The following is a 17728-nucleotide window of genomic DNA, read 5'->3' on the forward strand; positions in this document are numbered from 1 at the left end:
AATAATTATTGATGGAACAAAAATTATATGATAAATACACACACATATACTGTATATATATATTGTTAAATCACATACCTTCACCCATCAATACTGTCAGCAAGTGATCTATTCCAATGAGGATGTCGGTTGAATTCATTAATTATTATCTGTCCGTGCATCCATCCATCTATCTAGATACCATGATAACCAGCACATGATGTAGGATTTAAGCTACATATTATTGACAAGTCCATCAGCTGTAGTAAGCATTATCTGCTCGGGAATTGATGATCGGGATGCTTAGCTCAGCACTGAGGACTCCTGGAAATGTCTTTTTCAGAGGCATGAGAGCACTGCACACTATAAAGTGCTATAGGAAATATCAAGTTTCGGTTATTTATTTATGCCTTCATAATACATATGTTTCAGTTCATGATCAAATGCACACCAAATCTCCATAAATTGGTGAACGTGAGAGACTAAGTTTTGAATCCATATCTTCTAAATGCCAATTTTTTCATTGTTTTGAAGTAACTTACACGGGCTTATAGATCACAGCAAGGCCAACATATTTTATGGCTTTTGTGAATATAACGTTATTCATAAAAGCCAAAAAACTTACATTTTTCTTTCATGGGAACTTTAAAGAGGATAAGTATTTTTGTAATAATTTTCATGTAGGGCCAATTAATCTCCTTTTTATAGCTTGAAACGAAACTTGTAACGAAAACGAGACATTTCCCTACTTCATAGGTCGTAAAATAGGCCTTATCAAACTATCAGTGTGATTTTAATGAATTACCTCATCCGTCGACATACAGCCGGTGAATCCCAAAGCTGGTGCAAACATATCCACATGTTTAAAAATATATCGCTGCAGAGTTATTTACAACATATTTTTACTCCTAATAATCGAAGAAAGAAAATAAATTCTCTGTGAATTTATCTGGGCCTTGAATCACGTTGAGTCTCTTCTCACGTTACGTGTGCACGAGCACTTCTGGGCTGGCTGCAATTCAGCTAACGGCCACAGGTGTCGCTAATAACAAGGGTTTTATGAATTCTACATGTAGATCAATCAAGGCATTATGGACATAAGAGTGACTTTCTATAAATCCGCCTTGAAATTGTGTGTATTATGAAAGCTACTACACAAATAATTTTGACTTGCCTTATGAGATTGAGAAGTATCTTGAAATTCATTGTTTTGGGTACAGAAATGTAGTGCAAGTGTGCAAGAATGTAACCATGAAAACAACAGCTTATTTAACAGGTTATTCAAGCTGGATCTGTTCCAAAAGCAATTGCTTTAAACTTAAAAGTGCTGTCAAATCGATTAATTGCAATTAATCAGATCTAACATAAAAGTTTTTGTTTACAGTGTGTGTGTGTGTGTGTGTATAGCCTATATATATATATATATATATATATATATATATATATATATGAGTTTGGTGAAACAGAAACGCCATATATTTAACATTGATAACAACAGCCTGCAAAAACCCACTGAACATTCCACATACAGCAAAGTGCACCAATGCACAGCCCGTTGCAACATCCGACTTCATCCATCATTTAAAGTTGTATAAAGTTAATTGTTAGCTGGCAACTGTCAAAAATGAAATGTGATCCACAATATGCGAGATGCTGGACTAAACCACAGTAGACTTCATAAAGAAGTTGCATCAACAAATGCAATAATAATAAATAACACTGTCAGCATTTTGATTTCAACATTTGTCTCTCTAAACCACAAAGAAAAACATGAATATATTAAAAAAAAAAACATGCATGTTTCCATTAGATGGGAAAATACATAATAATAATTTTTTTGGGTAATTTTCACAATAATACCGCATTACTTTTCATTATTAGTGTGTATTGTACATGTTGCAATAAAATATGCACCATTGCTGGAAGAATTACAGTGTATACAGTGATAGACAAGACTAATAGATGTTTTTTCCCAAGGGAAGCACAAGGCAATAATTCTCCTTTAGCATATAAATCCTTCTTAAGGAGCATGCATGGAGTTAAAAATAAAATGCAAAAATGCTGTCTCTGCACAAAAGAACAAGGCCAGCTTTAAACACAAGTAATGCATATGTATTTGTGTCAGAGAATGTTTGTTTCCACAGGTTTTCAAATCACAATTTTGAGTCCTCAAAACCTTGCAAAAGGCAGTAACTTTGACTTAAATTGCATTGCATCTCATGTAACTGAGGGGTTTGACTGAATATGCTCAGATTAAGAGATAACAGCATGAAAACTCACATTATAAAACCCTCAGTATCAGCATCGTCGCCGTCGCTGCATCAGAGTACAAGCCTCCACAAATAGATTCTCAAATCAATCATAACTTTAAGCAAGATATGTGACTTTATCCACAATGAAAGCGTGAGCAATCAACGGACAGTGCAGAGGTTTTCAATAGCCTTATATTTAAAGAAGAATTTGCTGGAAAGTTATGTATGTAACATATCTTAAAAACTGTGTTGCTGTCAACATTCTGTCTACAAAACTTCATTTTGAAGGAGATGGCCCACTAACAGCTAACATTTTAAAGTGCTTGCATTTGATTTCTGCTATTCATAATGACTTTTAAGGCTCAGAGCTGATATGAGACACCTAATAAATATTGAAATGATGCAGTATGGCAGAAACAAAACTATCCACTGCAGGTCTTCAAACACTCGACACTGCGTTCTACAACAAAAAAGAATGGCTATATGGTTATGTGTGGCTGAAATTCATAAACAACAATCAGTTATTAAGAGGTGATGTATTAAACGAGGAGGATCGGGAACAAAACACTTGGCCAATAGGATTCGTTTCTCATTTTGAAACGGACAATCGAGCCGACAGCCGAAGACGTGCTTTCTACATTGAGCATGTGGAGAAAACAAACAGGAGAAAGAGAGATCAAGGATATCCACTGCACATAAGCACCCTTCTCAGCAAGGTGCTGTAATATGAAACTCTGCAGTGAAAATGGTCTATAAGTGTTGGAGCTCCATGAACAGAAAGTGCAACAAACCCTTTTACAACCACACCAGTCTAAAATGAATCTCTGTTTGATTTTAGGAGAGAAAACGTGCAATCATTTGTTTCTATACGCATGAAATTGCTCTTCTTTAAGAGAACAGACTGCTTGTTAAAGCTACTTATCAGCACCTCTGCTTTTACTGTTATACACTCTCAGAAAAAGTATGAAAGCTGTCACTGGGACCGTACCTTTTCAAAAGGTAAACTTTTGTCCATTTTAAGTGCTAATATGTACATTTTATGTGTTAATATGTCCATTTTAGGTGCTATTATGTACATTTTAGGTGCTATTATGTACATTTTAGGTGTTAATATGTACATTCTAGGTGCTAATATGTAAATTTTAGGTGCTAATATGTCAATTTTAGGTCCTAATATGTACATTTTAGATGTTAATATGTATATTTTAGGTTTTAATATGTACATTTTAAGTGTTAATATGTACATGTTAGGTGATAATATGTACACTTTAGGTGTTAATATGTACATTCTAGGTGCTAATGTCAATTTTAGGTACTAATATGTCCATTTAGATGTTAATATGTCTATTTTAGGTTTTAATATGTACATTTTAAGTGTTAATATGTACAAGTTAGGTGCTAATATGTACATTTTAGGTGGTAATACGTACATTTTAGGTGCTAATATGTACAGGTGCTAATATGTACATTTTATATGTACCATTAAGGTACAAAGGTGTACCTTTTGAAAAGGTACAGCCCCAGAGACAGCTTTTGTACCTTTTTTTCTGAGAGTGTAGACTATAATTTTAATTTGAAACATAATTGCATCTTTTTTGCTTTTTTCAGCCTATTACAGATTTGAACGATGCGACGCAGTTAAATTAATTATATGAATTTCAAACAAATGTTTGCATTCATACTACATGCACGAAATGTACATATGCAATCATAACAGCTGACTTTTAGAGTGAGTGAAACAGTGTTAATGTATAGGCTGTATTCAAACTCTTGCAAGACTGAAGTGATGCAATTCTGTTGTAAAGATCAATGACCAGAATAAATGCAGTTTCAATGATTTAATAGCCTAAATATGTTTGAAAATTCATTGCAATATTTCTTTCTGTGACAATAACCGTTCATTTGTGTGGCCATGTGATCCTTCTCATCATGCCATGACCCTCGGCGTGCTTCTCCTCACCTGTGCATGCACGTGTTAACAGCAGATGTGTGTGTGTTATGCTTCTAAACCAGTTCCCTTCCTTCTGCTGTCAACTTATCATCCCTCTTCCCTACCTTGCGCTTTTTATCCCGCGAGCGGCTCCTTTTCTTCGCCTTCTCCTCCTCTTTCTCCTTCCTCTCCTGTTCGGCGAGAGCCTCTAAATCCTTATTCTTGCGCAGATGTTTGGCGGCTTGTGCCATAGTGGCGTTGACAGGCTCTGGATGTCTCTGTCGCTCCGCTGATGGATGAAGCCGATGCTGATGCTGGTGTGGATATGATCTGTGTTCGTCTCATGCAGTCCTGCAGCACTGGAGTGAGTGTGTGTGAGAGAGTGTGTGTGTCCCGTCTCCCTCTCTCCTCCGCTGCAGCACTAGTTAGTCAGGCAGACAGACCTGGGAAGACTTCATTGAGAGGGATATGCTGCAGCACTGCGCACCTCTCTCTCTCTCTCTCTCTCTCTCTCTCTCTCTCTCTCTCTCTCTCTCTCTCTCTATTCTCTTGAGTCTTTTCTATGTCGATCTCTCACTCTCTTGCCACTCCTCTTGTGGAATTCAACCTGCACACCTCATACATGCACATTCTCTCTGCCTGGTGTCCTATCTGAAGCAATTAAAAAAATATATCTAATGACACATGGAAGGATCGGATGCATCCATTTTTGGGACCTTCATAAATCAATTCTGACAGCAGAAAACCCATATGGCACATCGGCACGGGACACACTAGTGGGTTTGGTATGGACTTTTACAATTGAACTGAATACTTCAACCCAGCAAACACAGAACGTTCCCCTAATGTTCCCGAATGGTCCCATGAGGTTATTTTTTGGGGAACCAAACAAGAACGTTATAAGAACGTTCCATTTTTATATCGTAAGGAGAACGTTCCGGGAACGGGAAAGTTCTAGGAACGTTCTGGGAACCAAAAACTAACGTTCCCAGAACCTAAATTTGTTTGCTGGGATCATTTAAGAATTTATTTCATGCACTGTCTGGAGGTTTGCAGGAACCATTTTTGGTTCCCCAAAGAACATTTCCTAAAAGAACCATGTGAAGATCATTTATTAATATAAAGCAGCTTTTCCACTATAAAAGAACATTTTGTGCAATGGAAAGTTTCCACACTCTAAAAAATGCTGGGTTGTTTTAACCCAACTTTGGGTCAAATATGGACTAACCCAGCCGTTGGGTTAAATTTTTACATTACATTTTTAACCCAACATTTCGGGTTTGTCCATATTTGACCCAAAATTGGGTTAAAACAACCCAGCATTTTTTAGAGTGCATGGATGTTAATGGTTCTTCGTGGAAACAATAAAGGAAGAGTGAACCAGTTTGCTGCATATTACGTAACTAAATCAATTTGTGACAAATTTATTTTATTATGAGCCTGATCAGAGGAGGTCATTATTTTCTGTAAAGTCGATCTGAAACAATAGGCTAAGTATTGTAAGTAGTAAAACGGACCTGACATGATACTGTAGGCATTAAAGCCGCCCTGTGCTCTTCTTGCAGTCTCTCAAAATAAAACGTTCATTTAAAAGAGCGCTCCCTCGTTCCTCGCCCCCCCCCCTCCCAATAATGCAGTGAGAAGGAACCATGTGGAGACTGTGGACATGGTGGATCTGTGTATATGTGTGCAAACAGGGACATTTTGTACAGAAATGTAAGAAAAGCATGCAGGACCGGGACACTGTGCTGTTAGCCAGAGGAAAGCGGGGGGGAGGGAGCTTCTTTTGTTTTCTGATTTCAGACAGCATCTGCAGTGTGTATCCTGGAAAGCGTGCACCTGTTCTTTCTTTTCTCCCATAAAATAGCTCATCTCTCTCCAATCCTACTGCAATCTTGCTGACGCAAGCAAAAACAGGCTTTAATGACAGAGAACACCCACTTCCAAATGTCCAAAGCTCTTAAATAAAACTAATTTTTATAGACACACCACACCAGAGGAGGTGAACGTGATTTCATCAAGTACAAGGTGTTGGATCGACATCTTTGTTGATTGTAAAACAACATTAATCAACCAATCAGATTTGAGGGACAAGTTTACAGTTTGGTGCTTCTACATTAGTGTTATTCACATATGACTTATAGGGCTAACTTTTAGGGGTTAGGACTTGATTTTGCTAAACGAGATTGAGATTTTTCTTGAAAAACATTTTTTTCACTCTGTTTTTATGAATTAATGAGTTACTCATACTTTTAATCAAGTCATAAATTTAGAAAAAAAGAGCAAAAACTTTTTTCCATGAAAAATGATCTCGTAATTTTGAGATATTTCACTTATTAATTCATAAAAACAGAGCAAAAACTTTTTTCCATGTAAAATTATCTCATTATTTAAGTATTCAGCCTAATGTAACATGTACAATGATATTGCTTAAGAAATATATTTAGCCATACTACTGTAGTTATTGTTTGGTGGCATTGTGCATGTGGGTTTCTTCATGGAAATTGAAAATAAAGGGATAAAAAAAAATTATCTCATTATTTTGAGATAATTAACTCGATAATTCAGAAAAACAGAGCAAAAACATTTTTCCATGAAAAATTATCTCGTAATTCTGAGATAATTAACTCATTAATTCAGAAAAAAGAACAAAAACTTTTTTCCATCAAAAATTATCTCGTAATTCTGAGATAATTAACTCGTTAATTCATAAAAACAGAGAAAAAACATTTTTCCATGAAAAATGGTCTCGTAATTCTGAGATAATTTACTCGTTAATTCAGAAAAACAGAGTAAAAACTTTTTTCCATGAAAGATTATCTCGTAATTCTGAGACAATTAACTCGTTAATTCAGAAAAACAGAGTAAAAACGACCACGATAGTGGATTATCCTTTCAATAAAACCAAAAATATCAATCTAACCATTATAAACATAGTGATATCTAAATTGTAAACATTGTTAGGTGTAATTAATTATTAATCTAATTACTGTAAGTAATTAATCTAATTGCTGTAATTTAATTACTTTTATTCTGTAATTAATTACAGTTACTTCTGATGAAATTGCATTCAGTAGCCCTATATAGACAACAATTATATATAAAACAATAGTGGATTTAACATCATATTATATATTAAAATGTATGTTTTTAATGTAGCATTCTGTCTTTACACACTTTGGTCAGTTCAAGAATAATTTATGCAGTTGTTTGTTTGAAAGAATCAAAAGTGCAGCCGATCCTTTTGTTCCTTTGTTCAACTGGTTGAGGTTGATATGGGGTTTAGAAATTAATTATTAATAAATGTAATACATTTTAGAGTAATTAGTCATCTAATTACACAATTGGAGATGTCATTAGTAGCTAGTATTTTTATAGTAACTAACCCAACACTGGATATTGACCACTGAAATGTCATGGCAAGTATGTTTTACAACAAGCCTAAACATTAAATTCACCTGGCAGATTAAACAGGTTAAAAAATATATGTACCAGAATATCAATAGGCCTATTATCTAACAAATATAGCAATATATATAAATTGTAAAACTCCTTACAGTTAATATAATGGCCTATCATATATGGTTTGGTAACTTGTACAAGCTTGTGCCATTGTCACTGGCTTTGCTGTGTGAGTCAACAGTTTTCGCCTCATGTTTTCAACAGTTTTCGCCTTATTATGGTCGTGTTGTTTCACAGGCTGTAGTCTTCCTCGCAGTGATGCAGTCTGGTAAGATTGACGCGTGAACTTGAATGGACTTTGGAAGCAAACTCTGCCCAAAGCGCCACCATGCTTTTGATGTCATTACTGAATGTTTTGGATGTCAAGAGCTTTTTGGGACTTCTTCTCGTATCGTTACTCGTTTTTGATTTCTGGAAGAGTAAGAATGCGCCAAACTTCCCACCGGGACCATGGGGTTTTCCGTTTCTTGGCAACGTTTTCATCGGGTTCAACTGTCGTGCGATGGATGTGGTAGGCTAAGTTTCAATCGTATTTATTTCACACACACATACACGTTAAAGAGCAGTTCTAGAGCAGCTACGATGAAAACCCTGATGTTTTATATTTTGATCTTTTGAGTTAGTTAGAGTGAGTTTGTTGGGGTTGAAGTGTTTCTAAAGTCACACACGCCCTTGTTTGTTTACACACGCTGTTTTGTGCAATATTAGCACAACTGTTCTGACACTGACGTCACGATCTGAAAAATCATACAAAGAGCGAATTGTTTTATAACAGAGGAACCGTAAATTGAACCTGATGTAACTTTTTGCAGCTGGACGCTATTACAATTCATTTATTTTAAAGTTGAATTAATTCGGTCAATGTGGTAGGTGACCCTCGTGGAAAAACAAGCGCGCTTAAAGGAGTAGTTCACTTTTTAAAAAACAAAAAAACAAAAAAACTTTTGCTAATAATTTACTCACTTCCATGTCATCTAAGATATCCATGTTATTCTTTCTTCAGTCGAAAAGAAATTAAGGTTTTTGATGAAAACACTCCAGGATTTTTCTCCATATAATGAACTTCAATGGGAAACAAACGGTTCAAGGTCATAAAGACAGTTTCAGTGCACACTGAAAACTGTTCAAAGGGCTTTAAACGATTTCAGACGATGAATAAGGGTCTTATCAAGCGAAACGATCGCTTATTTGTCTGTGTTACAGTGTAATTATTTAAGTACTGAGTAATAATAATGAACAACATGCACTTGTAGGTTTAGGGTATGGTTAATGTTAGTTTAGTTGCATGTAATTATACACAAATTATTGTAATAACTATAGTAACGACATGTAACTGTAACAACGACACTGTAATACCACGTTTTACTTTGAGTACATTTAAAATCATTGACTTAATCTACAGAATTGCAATGTTATCATGTGTAATTACAAATATATTTAAACACATGACATGCAAGTTTTATTTGATAAGAGTACTTTTTTGTTGGAATCAATTATTGGATCTCATTGAATGCAGTTTACTGAAACTAGAAGAAATACGCGAAATCAAAACATGATAAAAACTACAGAGCAGTACATAAAGTTAACTTAAATGCTAAACATATGAAACATAGGGCTATGCAACGTGATAATAATAACTAAACTAGATAGGTATGAAGATAATCAAAAAACATGGAAAAACAGGAAATGAATAGTCAGTATGGGACAAAATAACGTCAAAATAAGAGTCCATGGAAAATAAAAAATAAAGATCCTAAAACAAAGTACTCTAAAGTTCAGCTAATTGCATTTAAATAAATTCATACTATATACATTTTAATTTAATTTGTTTATCGTGCAGGTGGCTGCCAAATTTGGCAACATTTTCAGCCTCAGAATGGGTTATGACAAGATTGTGCTGGTATCTGGGTATGAATGGGTAAAGGAGGTTTTGGTGACACAAGGAGACAACTTTCTGGATCGGGCCATATCTCCTCTTTTTCAAGAAGTATTTCAATTAAATGGTGAGTTTAGTGTTTTTTGTGTCAGAATTAGCTTACAGTTTACCTGAATCTAAACATCAAAACCCAGTCACTCAACAATAAGGTTCTCTTGTATAAGTTTTTGTTTTTCAAATCCAGTGAATTATGTGGCTGCAAGCTATTAAGCTGGCAAATTGTTTAAAATAAATAGCATTGATTTTTATGAACTTTCCAGGTATTTCTATGAGCAGTGGACACAAGTGGAGGAAGCAGAGGCATTTTATCACCTCTCACCTGAAGGCCTTTGCTGAAGGCAAAACTGCGTTGGAGGTTCACATTCAACAAGAATGCATCGTTCTGTGTCAGACCTTTGAGGAAGAACAAGGTGTGATGCTATATTTACCCCGGTTTCTGGGACTGTTTGCCAAATCCCCTGCTTAATTAGTTGCTGGTGCTGTGAATTAAAACATTAGATTCAAACTTTTTAATATTTCTAGTTTACAACACATATTCCATGCCATTATTAAAGAAAATTTCCCAAAGAGTTGAGTCAGAGCGAGAAAAAGTTTATATAATATATCAATTGGCGACTTTGTTTGTTAACAACACGCTCACAAAGCTCTGTAACAAGTCTTAAAGGTACAATTCACACAACATTTTACTCACTCTTATATCGTTCCAATCAGTATGCTGCTCTTCAGTCGAACACAAAGTGTATTTTCTTTTCCATGCATAGTGATTCATAGTGTTTCTCAAGCTACAAAAAGAACTAATATATGATACATATTCTCCGCTTTGTTTTTCGAACAAGAATGTCATGTTGGTTATTACATTAACTACAACCAATGGCATTTTTTGTGTCAATGATGAATGCAATTAAGATTTGAGAGATTTGAGACATTACCCATTCTTTGCTTATAACAGTATTATCCTTGACAGGATGCCCTTTCGATCCTCATGACGCCTTAAACAATGCCGCTGCTAATGTAATTGGATGTTTTGTGTTTGGGAAGCGTTTTGACCACAGCTTCACTGACTTCCAGAACCTACTTCTAAATTCAGACTCCATGTTCATAGAAAATATTCCACAAATTCAGGTACTTTTTTACTGTTCCTTCTCTGAAATACGAAGGTTACATTTTTTTTTCCAAATACACTTATTTGATCTATTTATAAATTATTAGACGGTATATTGTTCACCAGTGCCTCCTAGGTTTTATTTTGAATCAGATTATGTTATTAAAGTTGATGTTAATGCAAATTTTCTATTTTTATATATTTGTAGTTTTACAATGCATTTCCTGGGCTTGCCGAACGTTTCTATGGATCACATAAAACTATTCAATCAAACTACACAAAGCTAACCGCCTTTATTAAGAAACAAATTGAGAAACAAAAGAAGGATTGGGATCCTTTTGATCATCGTGATTTCATAGATGCCTACATTGGAGAGATCGATAAGGTAAGATAATGAAGACTTTTTCAATCTTTCAATAGCAAGCATCATAACTTCATATTTTTTCATTCAAAGTCAACATGAAATAGCGTTCACAACCCATGTTAGGGGTTGAAAATGTCGAGAAAGGAAAGTTTTGTGGTCCTCGAGGACCCGACTCCGGTGGTCCCAGAGCTCTCAAGTCTTGTGGTCCTGGAGGACCCGACTCCGCTGGTCTCAAATCCGGTGGTCCCAGAGCTCCTAAGTCCGGTGGTCTCAGAGGACCCGTCTCCTGTTGTCCCAAGTCCTGTGGTCCCTGCTCCTCCAGCCGTACCAGAGCCGCCCACTTTCTCAGTCACGCCAAAGGAGACCATCCATTCCCTCAGTGTGTTTAGGCCACACACACTTCCCTCCTTCCTCTGTCCACTCCAGCCCCTGAGCTGCCAGTATCTGCCTTAACCCAGCAAGCTGAGGAGAAGGAGAGTTCCTCTCGTGTCCCAAAGTCCCATTGTCCTTAAAGGACCCGGCTCTGATAGTCCCAAACCCACTGGTCCTAGAAGACCTGACTTCGGTGGTCCCAGAAGACCCATCTCTAGTGGTCCCAAGTCCGGTGATCCTAGAGGACTTGAGTCTGGTGGTCCGAAATCCAGTGGATCTGGAGGACCTGACTTTGGTGGTCACGCCAAAGAGGCCATTCTTTCCCGCTATACTACCGCCCTCCAGTGTGTTTGGGCCACACACACTTCCCTCCTTCCTCCGTCCACTCCAGCCCCTGAGCTGCCAGTATCTGCCTTAACCCAGCAAGCTGAGGAGAAGGAGAGTTCCTCTCGTTTCCCAAATCCTGGTACTCCCAACTTCAGTGGTCCCAGAGCTCCTAAGTCCCATGGTCCTTGAGGACCCGGCTCTGATAGTCCCAAACCCAGTGATCCCAGAGGACCTGACTCCGGTGGTCCCAAGTCCGGTGATCCTAGTGGACTTGAGTCTGGTGGTCCGAAATCCAGTGGATCTGGAGGACCTGACTTTGGTGGTCCCAAGTCTGGTGGTCCCTGCTCCTCCAGCTGTACCAGAGCCGGCCGCTTTCCCAGTCACGCCAAAGAGGCCATTCTTTCCCGCTATACTACCACCCTCCAGTGTATTTGGGCCACACACACTTCCCTCCTTCCACTCCAGCCCTTGAGCTACCAGTATCTGCCATAACCCAGCAAGCTGAGGAGAAGGAGAGTTCCTCTCGTTTCCCAAATCCTGGTACTCCCAACTTCAGTGGTCCCAGAGCTCCTAAGTCCCATGGTACTGGAGGACCCGGCTCTGATAGTCCCAAACCCAGTGGTCCTAGAGGACCTGACTCCGGTGGTCCCAGAAGACCCATCTCCAGTGGTCCCAAGTCCGGTGATCCTAGAGGACTTGAGTCTGGTGGTCTGAAATCCAGTGGATCTGGAGGACCAGACTTTGGTGGTCCCAAGTCTGGTGGTCCCTGCTCATCCAGCTGTACCAGAGCTGCCCGCTTTCCCAGTCACGCCAAAGAGGCCATTCTTTCCCGCTATACTACCGCCCTCCAGTGTGTTTGGGCCACACACACTTCCCTCCTTGCGCTGCCTCAACCCAGCAAACTGAGGAGAAGGAGGGTTCCTCTCATTTCCCAAGTAATGGCGCCTGCAAGTCCGGTGGTCTTAGACATCCTAAGTCTCTTGGTCCTGGAGGACTCGACTCCAGTGATCTCAAGTCCGATAGTCCTGGAGGACCCGACTCTTGTGGTCCCAAATCCAGTGGTCCTAAACGACCCCACTCCGATGGTCCCGGAGCTCCTAAGTCCAGTGGTCACGGAGGACCCATCTTAGTTGGTCTTAAAGAGATACTCCACTTTTTTTGGAAATAGGCTCATTTTACAACTCCCCCAGAGTTAAACAGTTGAGTTTTACCGTTTTTGAATCCATTCAGCCGATCTCTGGTTCTGGCGGTACCACTTTTAGCATAGCTTAGCATACATCATTGAAGTGGACAAGACCATTAGCATTTCTCAGAAAAAAAATCTTGAATCTTCTGTATTTGTACATAAAGCCAACCCTTTTATCAGAGAAATACCTTAACCAAGTTCAGTTTAAAAAATCTAGATTACTTTCCTCATGTTTGATTGGTTTAATCAAACTTGTAGGGTCATACAACTTTTTTTTAGGACTACTACTACTACAGTTTTATGCTTTGATAGAATTTTTGGTATTGAATATTAAATCTGGTCCAATGTTGTCTGAATCATGGCTTTGTTTTAGAGAAGGAAAGATACAGAGGCTGCTTTCACTGTGGATAATCTTGCCTGTATCACTGTGGACCTGTTGAAGGCTGGGACACAGACCATGAGTGACACCCTACGACAGGCTTTACTTCTAATGATCAAGTACCCCAAAGTCCAAGGTAAGTGAACTTGAAAACATCTATTTTGTGATATTGCTATAAAAATGTATATTAATAGACTTGCTTAATATATTTCATGATGTGGATTAATCCCACTAAATAGTTGTTAACATTGTATGCAGCTGTATGATTGTTGTAATTCTTCATAGAGAAAGTTCAAGATGAGATCGACTGCGTAATTGGGAAGTCTCGGCAGCCATGTTTGGTAGACCGAGCCAGTATGCCTTACACAAACGCAGTTATTCATGAAACTCAGAGAGTGAGCAACATCTTACCTCTGATCGCTCCCCGTCTGACAAGTCGAGACTCTGTGCTGGCTGGATACTTCATTCCTAAAGTACTTCTGCTCTAGTTTTGTACTATTGTTATAATGAAATTTGGTATGGTTGCACTTCTTGGATTCTTTTGTCCGTTTGCTTATATGTTTTCCTTTGGGTAATTTGTAAATTGCACTGGGAACATAGTGCATATTTGAACAAGGTTTGTAAGGAAAAGTGTTCAAATGTTCTTAAAAGGGTGGTAAAGTATGATTTCACTTTTCTTACTTTAGTTAGTGTGTAATGTTGCTGTTTGAACATAAACTACATTATCAAAGTATCATACTTCAACTAGCATATTGTGTCATGCTTATCTATAAATCGCTCATATAGACCATGTAAACAACACTGGTCCAGAAGCACTTCCTGTTTCGGTTTGTAACTGTTTTCTTTATTTCACATGTAAAGAAAACATCTTAAAGATGTTTGTTTAACTTTTTGATTCAGTTTTATATATTCTGTTGGTTGTATTTTATCCCAGCTTTTATGTAGTGTTAAAAAACTGAAACAGGAAGTGCTTCTGGACCAGTGTTGTTTACATCTTGCAAAATTCTCATAGATTAGCATGACACAATATGCTTGTTGAAGTATGATACTTTGATAATGTAGTTTATGTTCAAACAGCAACATTACACACTAACTAAAGTAAGAAAAGTGAAATTTATAGATTAGCATGACACAATATGCTAGTTAAAGATAGTTAACTTCACATCAGCAACATAAAAGCATCAACTAACCATTCAGAGACGTCCTGTTGCATTCTACATGTTGTCACCTCTTCTTAAATCTCTCCATCTTTGACTGACTTCGTTTTAACAATAAAGGGAGAACAGTTTCTGTCATTTTAGTGTGTCTGCGTTGATCGCAGCTGCTAACACACAGGAGCTCTTGAAACCCCGCCCTCTGCAGCAGCTCATTTGCATTTAAAGGGCCAGGCAAAAAACGGTGCGTTTTTTACAAACCCTACAAAAGTGACAACTTTAACATGCTATTTAAAAATATCTGTGGGGTATTATATGCTAATACTTCACACACACATTCTGGGGACATCAGAGATTTATTTTACATCTTGTGAAAATGGCATTTTACCACCCCTTTAAAGAGCCTGATTAAACTAAATCTGTAGTTTGAAAACCCCTGATATTGGTTAATGCTCTTTGTAAAAAAGAAGGGCAACACTTTTACTTTAAGATGACATAGTTGCATGTTACTACATGTACTTACTATAGTAAATTATGCATATTTACAAGTAACTAACTATTCAAAACCCAACCCTAACTGTAACTCTATAGTAAGCACATGTAGTTAATTAGTAGAGAACTCACTTAAGTAAGTACAATGTAATACGTCACCTTAAAATAATTGTATTGAATGTTTGTAGTGTTTTTCAAATCTTAAAAGTACGTGAGTGTTCCTCAAAACACTCAAGTACACTTTCAAAAAGTCTACATTTACATTTTACACCTTCTAAATCGTGTTTTAGTAATCTTTTGTCATGTTTTAAAGAAGTACTCTTGTTTGAGTAACATACTTAAGTACATGTAAAGTCCAAATTATTTAAATACATACAATTTTTTTAATAGAAATTACTTTAAAGTATATTTTAGTTTACCATAATTTCTGGTCATGGTCTTTAACCATTTCAAAGACAATAGAAATAATTATGAAATGACATAAAAATGTACTTAAGTAAGCCTAAAAAAATGCACTCTTAAGTTCAGTTCCTACATTTATTATGAATTTTAATTACAATACATTTTTATTTAATTGCAAATAACATGCAGTTAAGTGTCGGAATTAATTTCGCACTTAAGTACATTCATTTAAAGCATATTTAAAAAGTATTTTTTTAGCAAAAAAAATAAAATTATTTTTAAATGTACGCTTAAGTTGACCTTTTTCACAATGGACTGTAGTTACAGATATGAAAGTTTTGCTGTTATTAATTCTAATTATACGAGTATGTTTCTCTGTTTCCTTTCACTCAAGGGTACAGTGGTGATTTGTAATCTCTGCTCTGTGCTGAAGGATTCATCACAATGGAAAAAGCCAGATCAGTTTTATCCCGAGCACTTCCTAGATGACCAAAGGAATTTCAGGAAACGGGAAGTATTTTATCCATTTTCTGCAGGTAGTCTTTTATTGTATTTTTTTGCTCACACTTACAGATAATGTTTAATGCAAGATGATGTGTGCATACGTGTATCCTTTACATTTCTCCAGGGAAAAGGTCGTGTCTTGGTGAGCAGCTGGCACGGAGTACACTGTTCCTGTTCTTCACTTCACTCCTCCAAAGGTTCTCATTCTCAGCTCCTGAAGGGCCAGAACCTTCCATCGAATCCCAGGAAAGGGTCAAGTCTAAACCCTTCCAGATCTGTGTGTCATTACGTTGATAGGAACAATAGGAATTACAACTGGACCTGTACTAACTGAGTTCTATTAATAGATTTTATGCTAATTCATGCAGTAAAATGCTGTCAAGTTAACATGCAGTAGCCACAGCGTCTATATCAGATAATATATATATGCATTAGAATTAATTGGATTCTGTTCATAGATTGTTTTGGTCCCACTTTATATTAAGTGGCTTTAATACAATACACTGTAAAAAATAAACGGTAAACTACCGGGAGCTGTGGTTGCCGTAACTATACGGTGTGTTACTGTTTTTGTGTTAGAGCATATGGCCGTTAAATTAGGGTTTTATACTGTAGCTGACAATACGGTATTTGGCTGTTAATTTCAAAAACAGTAACACTGTATTTTTACAGTTTGATGCTGACAACCACAGCTGCCAGTAGTTTACCGTTTTTTTTTTACAGGATTATTTTTACAGTGTGGACTAACTGTGCACTGTAAAAATGAATATGCTTTATCTAATCAGATTACAAGTATCATTATGAATTAAACTTAACAAATTAGAATTGAGTAATTATTAATCAAATTAATTCCTTAAAACTTAACCATTTAAAATGAGTAAAACTTACAACAACAACCAAAAAAACATATTTGTAGTCACCATTATGGTGATCTGTGTTTGTTTTAGGTTTGTTTTAAAATGACGGTTTTCTCCTTCAGTGATTCTGCTTGTTAACATCAGGTGTCTTCAATGTTGGCAATATAAAATAAAGAGATCTCAATTAATCTTTGACGTCTGTCTGTTAGTGAGATATCTTTGTTACATTTTTTTGGTGCAAACTTTACTCATTTTAAATGGTATATAATGTTGCTTGCTTGTAATCTTTTGCCACACTTATATTGATTAGATAAAGCATATTCATTTTTACAGTGTGTAAATACATGGTTTTACATTGTACTTAAATTTTAAAAAATACCTGCATGTAATTACAGCTGTAATCAATTTATATAATTACATTTAAAATTACACTGTTGACCCTTCCTTTTGATGGAAATATGATGAAGGCTTGTACATTTCTGTAGTAAACATCTATAAGGACTTATTTATGTCGTCAATATTTTGATCTTTTTATTTTATTTAGAATGCAAAATGTTAATTACAGTGCAAATGCGAATATGATGTTTTTTCCAGTTGATGTAAGATCCAGTTTATTCCCCTGAAATTAAAATATGAAGTCAACAAAAATAGCGTTTGTGATCAAGTGTCTCATCATCACGTGTGTGTGTGTGTGTGTGTGTGTGTGTGTTTATAGATTAATTTTCTTCCAGGTAATGGTTGACAAGAATAACAGTCGAGTTAATCTATATAAACATATGTTAACAGTTAAGGTACATTATCACCACCAGACGGCAGTAGAGAAACTCTTTTTTTTTTTTTTTTTTTAAAAAAACGTTTTTTTTAACTCATATCTTTTTCTGTTTAGCGACAACAATAAGGTAAGTTTCTTCAAATAATGTGGACTCGTTGAGTTCAGGAAAGGTCAGTGACATAGCAGAAGGTCGTCGTTAAAATACAGTTTCCTGAAGCAAGAAGAGTTCTGCACAACATGCTTGCTGTGGGATAAAAT

The 17728-nt window shown here is 36.6% G+C and overlaps 2 protein-coding genes across 13 annotated transcripts in view; one reads left to right on the forward strand and one right to left on the reverse strand.

The window, feature by feature from the left end:
* ank1a (ankyrin 1, erythrocytic a) overlaps positions 1-4625 on the reverse strand; it is a 157675-nt gene extending 153050 nt beyond the window's left edge. For 9 of the 12 annotated variants that reach the window (XM_089129824.1, XM_039661689.2, XM_039661687.2 and 6 more), the window contains exon 1: positions 4287-4625. In XM_089129824.1, the coding sequence (XP_088985950.1) occupies positions 4287-4412 (126 nt within the window). In that variant the 5' untranslated portion in view covers positions 4413-4625. The remainder of the gene's footprint in view (positions 1-4286) is intronic. The other 3 variants (XM_089129832.1, XM_089129828.1, XM_089129833.1) reach the window with 2 other exon arrangements.
* Positions 4626-7875: 3250 nt separating this feature from the next.
* Positions 7876-17349, forward strand: LOC120472357 (cytochrome P450 2J2-like). The gene is made up of 9 exons (XM_039662515.2): positions 7876-8134; positions 9464-9626; positions 9820-9969; positions 10524-10681; positions 10870-11046; positions 13284-13425; positions 13575-13762; positions 15732-15873; positions 15966-17349. The coding sequence occupies exons 1-9, from the start codon at positions 7952-7954 to the stop codon at positions 16133-16135; spliced, it is 1473 nt and encodes a 490-aa protein (XP_039518449.2). The 5' UTR covers positions 7876-7951; the 3' UTR covers positions 16136-17349.
* The last annotated feature ends 379 nt before the right edge of the window (positions 17350-17728 follow it).

Source organism: Pimephales promelas, chromosome 4 (genome assembly GCF_988280905.1).
Source record: "Pimephales promelas chromosome 4, fPimPro1.hap1.1, whole genome shotgun sequence".
NCBI lineage: Eukaryota > Metazoa > Chordata > Actinopteri > Cypriniformes > Leuciscidae > Pimephales > Pimephales promelas.